This window comes from Portunus trituberculatus, chromosome 40, assembly GCF_017591435.1.
Source record: "Portunus trituberculatus isolate SZX2019 chromosome 40, ASM1759143v1, whole genome shotgun sequence".
NCBI classification, from domain to species: Eukaryota; Metazoa; Arthropoda; class Malacostraca; order Decapoda; family Portunidae; genus Portunus; species Portunus trituberculatus.
The window spans coordinates 25,196,972-25,206,971 of NC_059294.1; the positions used below are offsets into that span (position 1 = coordinate 25,196,972).

The following is a 10,000-nucleotide window of genomic DNA, read 5'->3' on the forward strand; positions in this document are numbered from 1 at the left end:
ACTACAAAATTGTAGTTTTGGTGTGCATGGCAGCAAAAAAAAATCAGCATCTGCACCCTCGGGGTTAAGCCCTGGATCACCTAGAATCCTAGATCCGCCCCTGCTTATGGGTCATGTTTCTTTGAGTACATGGAATTATAAAATCCATGACATTAATCTTGCAGATTAGAGGGAATTATTTACAGTGATAACAGTTGCATATAGCTTATGTTCTAATAAGGGAAATTATTTTTTTAAACTTTTCATAACATATAATCTGCACTGTAGCTATTGCTCAGTACTGGGGCCATAAATATGATATATGAGTGGTGTGGACCAGTGAGGGATACACTGACCTGGGAGTGATGGCAGACATGAGGGTGCTGCCCTTTTGGCCTATCATACAATGACTGGAGGCGATGAAAAACCAGTTGGATTTGTAGAAATTACAGATTCCTGCAATAAGATTGTCATTTTAACCTTTTCATATATGCTGTTTACTTTACACATTAGAGTGCACGTTCACAACATAATGGTTGCAATTTTATGAGAATACTCAAGATTGATAGTATGTGTGATGGTCCCCAAATGAAGTTTGAGAGCCATCACATAAAGAAAATCACCTGTACTCTTAAAATCAAGAGCAATGAGTTCATCAGCAAACAGTGATGTGGTCACCAAGACGCTGTTGCCTTCTTTTAGCTGATCGTGGAGGTCTTCATCAAAGAGGGAACCTCCCCACTGTCTGAGACGACCCACAGCCTGCAGCAGTCGCAGATCCTGCACCTCCTTTGAGGTGCCACCCTGGGAAAGGGGTACAGGGATAAGGATTGATCCAATGTTATTTGGACAAGTATGCACATCCTATTGACATGTGCATGAAGTAACCTGGTACTTATACTGAGAACTGGAAACACTAGAGGGTCTAGTCTGTAGTAGTTCACACTGCAGTATTCGTGAAATAAGTGGGGTTTTATTTTTCCCACATATATATATTGATACAAATACTGAGTTGCTGAACAGGCTTGTGGGTACCTTGAGATTAGACTCTAGTCTTGGACTCCATATTGTGACTCACAATTATGGCTTCAGCAAGGATTGTGTCAGGTCTCATGATGACATTGAGACCTGGCTGGTGCAGTGCATCCTGGAAGGACTGGATGGGTGTTGGGGTATGCTGCACTGCCAGGAGGGATGTGAGGTGACTGCCATAGGCCCACCCTATCACTGCTACCACTACCACCCATCCGCCCAGCACGCCCCGCTCATGCCAACCCAGGGACTCCCATGCTATATCTGTTGATGTAGTACACACACACACACACACACACACACACACACACACACACACACACACACACACACACACACACACACACACACATCAATAACTTGTACTTTGTAATACTATCACACCATCAAAATTTTGTCAGGTTTTGTTAAAACAGTCACTTGGGCTGGCACATTGCTTTTGTTTTTTTTCTTTGTTTTGTTTATTTTGTGCCATTTGTATGACACTGTACCATCAAATTACCTTGGTGATCTTGAGCATCATTGCTGTGGCCACCATCTCACCCACCTTGGTTCATAATGATTTGCACCAGTCGAAACAGAGTCTGTCCACTCCTCCAGCGATGAGAGTCCCTTTGAGGTGCCAGAGAGAGCAGCATTGTGGCAGTCCACACTACCAGACATGCCCCCACCAGACCAGCCCACAAGGTTGGTGCCAACACGTAAAGGAAGCTCCAGGCATCTATCTCTGGCACGCTTTTACTCCCCATCAGGCAGCGATGGTCAAAAAAGAAAGATGGAGTGAAGTCCACTGCTTGAGTCCTGCTCTCTGTTTGACCAAATGGACCGAGAGCAAGATCTGCTTCCTGCAGCAATGATGAGGCATTGGTTTGTTTTAGATACAATACTTTGTAGGCTTCACTAAAACAAGGCCCTTTTTTGGTTCCCCCATGCCCTTACCTACCTGTCTGCTGACCATGCCCACCATGCCCGTCCAGGATCCGTTGGGCAGTCTGGATCCCCAGGCCTTGTCTAGTGGTTGTACCAGCATGTACCTGGCAGGAACAGAAACAGGAATCCATTTGTAAGAATTGTTCTTTACCACGGAAGAGATTCTGTATTGGATATTCATGAAATATGTGGTTTCTCACGTGAAATTCAGTGTTTCAGCCAAGATGTTAATCATGTTAGCCATGGGCCCCTTGATGACCGAGGTGCAGCTCCGCCTTTCTGCTTTCCCATCTGGTGGTGGCTCAAAGAGGACATGTGGTGGCCACGCTGCTGCTGCCACCACCAGCGATGCTCCGTTTGGGAACCTGATGAAAGGATGGAAATCCAGGGTTCTGAGAAAACCGTGAAACATCTCAGTGATGCCTTTAATTTTTTTTTAATGTTTGAATACAGTATGTCATGTTAGTACAGCGAGGAAACATTTTGGTTTGAAATCGTCTCTTACACTTTATGTGTCAACTCAGGAATCATAGAATGTATATTGATGAAAACAAATCTTCCTCAACCCTAACCAATATAGTGTCGTGTTTATGGAAATTTGACGCACCTGAAGGTTTCTGGGTTTTGGACCATATCGCGAAGGACCCGCGGATCTTTGAGAACTTCCCACAGAGGATGAACCATCTCTTGTTGCGTTGAATAACAATTCGTGAGTGAGTGTTGTGAACGGAAGGATGTGGATATAGTAGTGTGAAGACCTCTTATGTGCGCAGACTTTCTTGTGCTGGCACCGGAGAGAGAGAGAGAGAGAGAGAGAGAGAGAGAGAGAGAGAGAAGCGAAGGAATACGTGAGCATATCAATCCCTCATTATCAAGGAAGCTCCCAACAAAACACTTCCTTATAGTTTAGAGACAGCAGAAGACTCATACCGCTCGAAAATGCTTGATAACACAAGCCCAATCACCAAAAAGGAGAGGTGGGGGCAGAGGAGGGACTTGAGACGCTGCTGTACGACTCTGTGTGATGAACAAAACCATTTTCACATAGTTACTTAGCTCAGGAAAGTAAAAGATAATGAGAAACATGACATCTCTACCGCCTCCTCTGTCATTAAGTGAACATGACGGGTATTTTTTGTGTCGTAATCTTGCGGCTGCCTTGTCTGACACCGTGCACTGAGATGAGATGACCACATGACATGACACACGATTATCTGAAGTGGATGAAGTGGGCATGCATGGTAGGAGGCGGTGTTACAGTAGCAAGTGAAGGGAGCAGGAGCGCGCAGGGGCAATATATATATATATATATATATATATATATATATATATATATATATATATATATATATATATATATATATATATATATATATATATATATATATATATATATATATATATATATATATATATATATATATATATGTATGTATGTATGTATGTATGTATGTATATATATATATATATATATATATATATATATATATATATATATATATATATATATATATATATATATATATATATATACATATATACATGTACATATACGCTGTAGCCATGGGTGAGGTGGGCGTCATAGCTATGACACCCTCACTTTCCCCCTCATCTACTATGTCGCTTTTCACACTCATATCAAACACTCATTATGCGTGTATGCTTGGCGGCCCTTACTAATGTCACTCCCGTTTTGGTATTGTCCAAACGACCATTGATTAATGATCTTATGGGGTTATTTTTACCTCTGAACCCTGGGGTTCAGAGGTAAAATATTTGTTCACGTCTTTTTATACAGGAAATACACCTAATATATAGTGATAAAGTAAGTCTTCTGGTTTGCAGGTAAATTATGTTCTATTTATTCAACATCCATGTTCATGTCTATCCTTCTCTCTGTAACTTTATCTCAAGTTTCCTTTCCAACCGTTCTATTGCAGCCGTGGTAGACGGCCACTGTTCTTCTAAATCTATTAACAGTGGTGTTCCTCTGGGTTCTGTCCTATCACCCACTCTCTTTCTGTTTTTCATGAATGATCTTAACCAAACCTCTTGCATGCCCTATCCACTCCTACGCAGATGATACCACCCTACATCTTTCCACGTCCTTTCAGAGACGTCCAATCCTTCAGGATGTCAACAGATTACGCAGGGACGCCACATAACGCCTGACTTGTAATCTATCTATAAGATTTCTGATTGGTGCAGACAAAACTTAGTAGTTTTCAATGCCTCAAAAACTCAATTCGACACAACCTTTCAGATAACTATCCCCTCTTCTTCAACTGTCTCCCTCTTCCACAGTAAATATTCTTGGTCTGTCCTTTACTCATAATCTTAACTGGAAACTTCACATCTCATCTCTTGCTAAAACAGCTTTTATGAAGTTAGACGTTCTGCTGCGTCTCCGCCAGTTTTTCTCGCCCCTCCAACTGCTAACTCTGTACAAGGGCCTTATCCGTTCTTGTATGGAATATTCTTCGCATGTTTGGATGGATTCCACGCATATACACCTTTATTAGATAGGGTGGAATAAAAAGCTTTTCGTCTCATCACCTCCTCTCCTCTGACTAACTGTCTTCAGCCTCTTTCTCACCGCCGAAATGTTGCATCCCTTTCTATCTTTTATCGTTATTTTCATGGTAACTGCTCTATTGATCTTGTTAACTGCATGCTTTCCCTCCTCCTGCAGCCTTGCTCCACAAGGCTTTCTTCTTCCTCTAATCCCTATTCTGTCCAACCCTTTAATACAAGAGTTAACCAGTATTCTTAAACATTCATACCATTCACTGGTAAACACTGGAACTCCCTGCCTGTCTCTGTATTTCCATCTTCCTACGAATTAACGTCTTTTAAGAGAAAGATGTCGAGACATTTGTCCCTGAATTTTGACTAATTCGTTTGATTCTTTTATGGACACTACAATTCAAGTGGGCTTTTTTTTCTTCTAATATTATTATTATTATTATTTTTTTTTTTTTTTTGCCTTTGGTAGTTTTCCCTCATATATATATATATATATATATATATATATATATATATATATATATATATATATTTGACTATAGATGTGATACTCGCAGGGTCCATGGCGCCAGAATAACGAAGCTACAGGTCAGTACCAGTGGTAAGTTGTACTTAACAAGAAAAAATCAAATAAAAAATACTCAGGGAAAGTATAGGGCATAGGGAAACGTGCATATCCGTCGTATCCTTAGGTGAGCTGGAAGGTAGAGCATTCAATAAGCAGTGGGCACTAGTAGAAGCAGTAGAGGAAATACTACCTGATCGGAACGCTAAGCTGCAGAGAACAAAGGGGAATCCTAATGGCGGGGAGAGAGGACACGTGGAGGGACAGATGGGCATGGATGCCAGTGTGTGTGTGTTTCACTGTTTGATCTGCTGCAGTCTCTGACGAGACAGCCAAATAATGAGCTCAGAGCTCATTATTTCCGATCTTCGGATAGGCCTGAGACCAGGCACACACCACACACCGGGACAACAAGGTCACAATTCCTCGATTTACATCCCGTACCTACTCACTGCTAGGTGAACAGGGGCTACACGTGAAAGGAGACACACCCAAATATCTCCACCCGGCCAGGGAATCGAACCCCGGTCCTCTGGCTTGTGAAGCCAGCGCTCTAACCACTGAGCTACCGGGCGTGTGGGTGTGTGTGTGTGTGTGTGTGTCCTGCACGCCAAGTAGAGGAGTGAGTCACCACCCTTGGATAGGATGGATGACCTTGCTGCATGTGTGTGTGTGTGTGTGTGTGTGCATGCATGTGTGCGTGCGTGTGCGGTTATCGATAGTACGTATTGTTCATATCCTTTAGGCCTTGTTCACACAGGGCGGTTTGCACTGCGCGGTTGGAATCGCGCAGTAGCATTTTCAATGATAGCTTATGGAATCGTTCACACACAGCGGTTTGGAAACGCGGCGGTTTCCAAACCGCCGCGGTTGCAAGATTTTCCTTACTACCGCGCGGTTTGACAGCGTGTCGAGATACACGCAAGCCGCTGTGGTACAGTGGAACCATGCCTGCTTTGGGGTCTGCGAGGTCTCCAAGCGCACGGGTTCGAATCATGTCCATGGTCCGAGTGTAGGTTGGGCTTCCTTACTCGGGGCAATAGTTTCCTAGCGGGTGGGCTTTGAGATAGGAGGTACCCCCAAAAAAGTACCCCCTTTAGCCCATAAATTCCCGTGAAAAGCCCACATGGTATATATAAAAAAAAAAAAAAAAACATTACATCGTTCACACAGGGCGGTGCACCGCCCGGTTTGAGGGCACTGAGCCACATTATTGGCTGTACGCCAGCCAATCAGAGAATAGGATGTGCGTTACTATGACAATCTTAGGCTCTGCCCGTGATGAGTCACGTAATACCATTCAATGACTGCATTACCGCTGTCTGCTGAAGAATGGAGAGGGATCTGTTTGACACCTTTTTATTAATCGGTGAAATTGAAAATCGCTCATTGACATGTTTGACATTGACGGAAATTCTGCATACGTATGTGTGCCACGGAAAGAGCATACTAGTGTATAAAGTGAGTGACCTTTTATTTAGTTATTTTTTTCTTGCTCTGTATTTTCACTTCAAGAAATGAGTATTTTATTTGTATCCAATTTACTGGCAACTGGAACTTTAGATGTCACTTTTTTCTTTTTGGTTTTATTTATGAATATATATATATATATATATATATATATATATATATATATATATATATATATATATATATATATATATATAACTTATAATAAAGGACTCATCTTAATGTTATGACAAGTTTGTGTTGTGGGCAGATGGAATCCCTCATCCTAGAGTTGTTTGGAGATATTTCCTCTTGATTAGTTCCAGCAAGTCGTCAAATGATTTCACCGACATTCTCAAATAATTGAAAAACTTTTTGTCATGCTCTCTCAGAGAAGGATACAGGGTGGTAAACATGCCGTGGGTAAGTCATGTAGAATTCGATGAACCCGATTTTGCCTTTGCCTCTGCTTGAATCGTTTCAAGCGGCGATGCAACAACCAAACACACACTGTTTTCTCCACATCCATCCTGATACTGTATAATATGCCTGCGAAAAACAAACAAACAAATAAAAGTGGCTCAACCGCCGCGGTTACGCCGCGGCGTAAAACGAGTGTGAACGATGCCTGCGTGAAACGCGCGACCGCCCTGTGTGAGCGGTTAAAGTTAAGGAAATTCGTGTTTATTTTTTATTTATTTGTTTATTGATTTATCATATTTCCTTATTTGTATATCTATATGTTTTACTCATTTATTCAGTGAGTCAGTTCATTATTTAGATTGTAACTTACCTGAGTTAATTGGTCGGTCAGTTAGTTAATTAATTATTAGTTGGTTATCCTATCATTCATTCATTGAGTCAGTCCTTTAGTTAGATGGTCAGTTAATTAGGTGCTTGATTTTTGGAATATACCACAAAATAACGTTTAAGGACTAATGAGATGACTTTTTTGCGCTGAACATTACCCTTCTTGATACAGTGTTTTCTAGTCTTATTTTCCGCACCTCCTATCATCCAATTCCCTCGTGGAGATGAGAAAATTAGTGAGGACTAGACTGGAAGGTGTAAAGGAAAAAAAATAGGGACTGGAAGATATGGAGGAAAGAAAAGAGGGGTTGGAAGGTGTAGAGATAGAGAACATACAGTAAAGGGGAGAGATAGAAAATTGAGAAGATTAAGGAATAAAAGAGAAAGAAACTGGATTGAGAAGATGCCTTGGTCTACGTTCAACTATTCAGCTCGTCTATTTTCTTGTGTCTCTTCTGATTAACTTTCTTTTCCTAATCCCAATCTAACGTGACTTGGGAAGGCAAGGATTTCCACATTTTTATGTATCCTTCACATAAAATATCTTGGTATTAAAAATTGTCGTAAGTCTTTTGTAATTCAATAAGACTTTTATTGTCTTGAGGCATTTAAGTATGAATGGAAGTAAGAAATGCCGCGTGAAGTCCTAATAGCATCTTTCAGCTTCTCTTATTTTCTGTGTTTTCATTCCTCGCTTAACTCCCTTGCTGTTATGGCTGATGGTGATAGTGGTGGTGGTGGTTGAGGACAAAGGAGCCTCCAGAGTACATGCCATGGGTGTAGGTTATGTGAGCAGGGCACGGGGAAGGTAGATAAGGTTGTGTAAGGCTTCTGTTAGAGTCCTGTGTATATATGCCACCCTTAATTCGTACAGTATCTGCCATGTTGCCTGTTTTTGTATTCACTGCGGATATGTTTTTGCTCCTCCTCCTCCTCCTCCTCCTCCTCCTCCTCCTAGTTTTTACTTTATCTTTCTCCTCTTCTTAAAACGCATGATCTCTATAGTAGCGTGTTAGGGATGGAGGGGAGGTGAAGACCGGGGCTAGACGGGGCGGGGATGGGTGTTGATAGAGGTGAAGAGGTGAGAGGCGTGGCTTGGGGGGTGTCCTTCATTATCATTACCCAAGGTCGAAGGGGAGTGGGGGGAGCATTGTGGTAGGGGTGTAGAAAAGGCTTAATCTGCCTCACTTCTGTTCTTCTCTTTGTCTCGTGTGTGTGTGTGTGTGTGTGTGTGTGTGTGTGTGTGTGTGTGTGTGTGTGAGAGAGAGAGAGAGAGAGAGAGAGAGAGAGAGAGAGAGAGAGAGAGAGAGAGATTCGACATTCCTTTTTTGAAGATGAAGGTCCTTTGACACGTGCTTATTACTACTCCTCCTCCTCCTCCTCCTACTCGTTAGAATTCCCGTGTCGTCAAATTGCTTAATTGCTTACGTTTGAGCTTTGACATTAACATGAATCGCATACACACAACTAGTTAGAACATGTTAACTCCTTCCTCACCGGTGTAATCTGGAACTCCCTCCCTGGTTCTGTTTTTTCCCGCCTGTGACTGGGATTCTTTCGGGAGGAGTGTCAGGACGCCGTGGTACAGTGGAACCCTGCGTGCTTTGGGGTCCGAGGGGTCTCAAAGCGCACGGGTTCGAATCCTGTCCACGGTCCGAGTGTAGGTTGGGCTTCCTCACTAGGGGCAACGGTTTCCTAGCGGGTGGGCTTTGAGATAGGAGGTACCACAAAAAGTACCCCCTTTAGCCCAGAAATTCCCGTGAAAAGCCCACATGGTATAAAAAAAAAGAAAAAGAAAAAATAAATGGGCGATCTTCTGTAACTCCTTGATTGATTTATTTATTTATCTTAATATTATAGTTGTTCTTGTATTATTTGTACACCATTTTTTCTCCGACTTACTATTTACGTATCTTCTCACTGATCCTCCATTTTCTAGCTAATCTGCTATATTCTACTACTATTTTCTTTCTAAACTTCAATTTTTCTACTTTTATTCTCTACTGTGATTAGTTTCGACTACTATTTTTCTCTAAACTACTATTTTTCAACTATTTTTCTGATCTATTATATTCAACTACCATTATCCCAACCTTGGTCTACTATTTTTGGGATGAACATTATATTCATATATATTTTTTTTTCTCGTGGATGGTCTAAGTATATAAAAGATAAAGTAGAATAAATTAGGCCTAGAAGAGACAGGTAGGCAATATAGAAGTGTGGAGAGTTTTGGGCAGAGATCATAGTGGCTGCTGATGATGATGGTAATGGTGACGACGATAACAATGATAATGAATGATGTGAGTTTCAAGCCAGTGTTGTCTCGTCTGCTAATTGTTTCGTGCAGGGAGAGAGAGAGAGAGAGAGAGAGAGAGAGAGAGAGAGAGAGAATAACAAGGGACAAAGAGGAGAAAATGAATGAGAGAAAGGAGAGGAAATGGCGCGTATCTTGCATCATATAGGAGGAAAATAAGAGAACAAAGGAAGTAGGAAGAAAAGGAGAGAACAAAGGAAGGAGGAAGGAAAGAGCTGAGGGAAGGAAGGAGAGAAGGAAAAAATAATGGAAGAATATGCGCATCTAATTTAAAGAAGATAGAAAAAAAGAAAAAGAAAGGAAGGAAAAAGAAGGAAGAAGGAGAGGCAGAAGAGAAGAAAGAAATTGAGACAGTATGTGGAGAGAAGGAAAGGAAGGAGGAAGGGTTCATC

General features: G+C 41.6%; 2 protein-coding genes across 3 annotated transcripts in view; one reads left to right on the forward strand and one right to left on the reverse strand.

The window, feature by feature from the left end:
* Positions 1–3,227, reverse strand: part of LOC123516269 (glutamate receptor ionotropic, delta-1-like) — a 4,711-nt gene extending 1,484 nt beyond the window's left edge. The window contains exons 1-6 of the mRNA XM_045275528.1: positions 2,142–3,227; positions 1,955–2,045; positions 1,559–1,856; positions 1,058–1,275; positions 603–783; positions 336–435 (exon numbers count right to left, since the gene is read on the reverse strand). Of these exons, the coding sequence (XP_045131463.1) occupies positions 336–435; positions 603–783; positions 1,058–1,275; positions 1,559–1,856; positions 1,955–2,045; positions 2,142–2,353 (1,100 nt within the window). The 5' untranslated portion in view covers positions 2,354–3,227. The remainder of the gene's footprint in view (positions 1–335; positions 436–602; positions 784–1,057; positions 1,276–1,558; positions 1,857–1,954; positions 2,046–2,141) is intronic.
* The window catches only part of LOC123516266 (cytochrome P450 315a1, mitochondrial-like), a 26,082-nt gene that overhangs the window by 10,517 nt on the left and 5,565 nt on the right, over positions 1–10,000 (forward strand). The gene's annotated exons all lie outside the window — the stretch shown is intronic.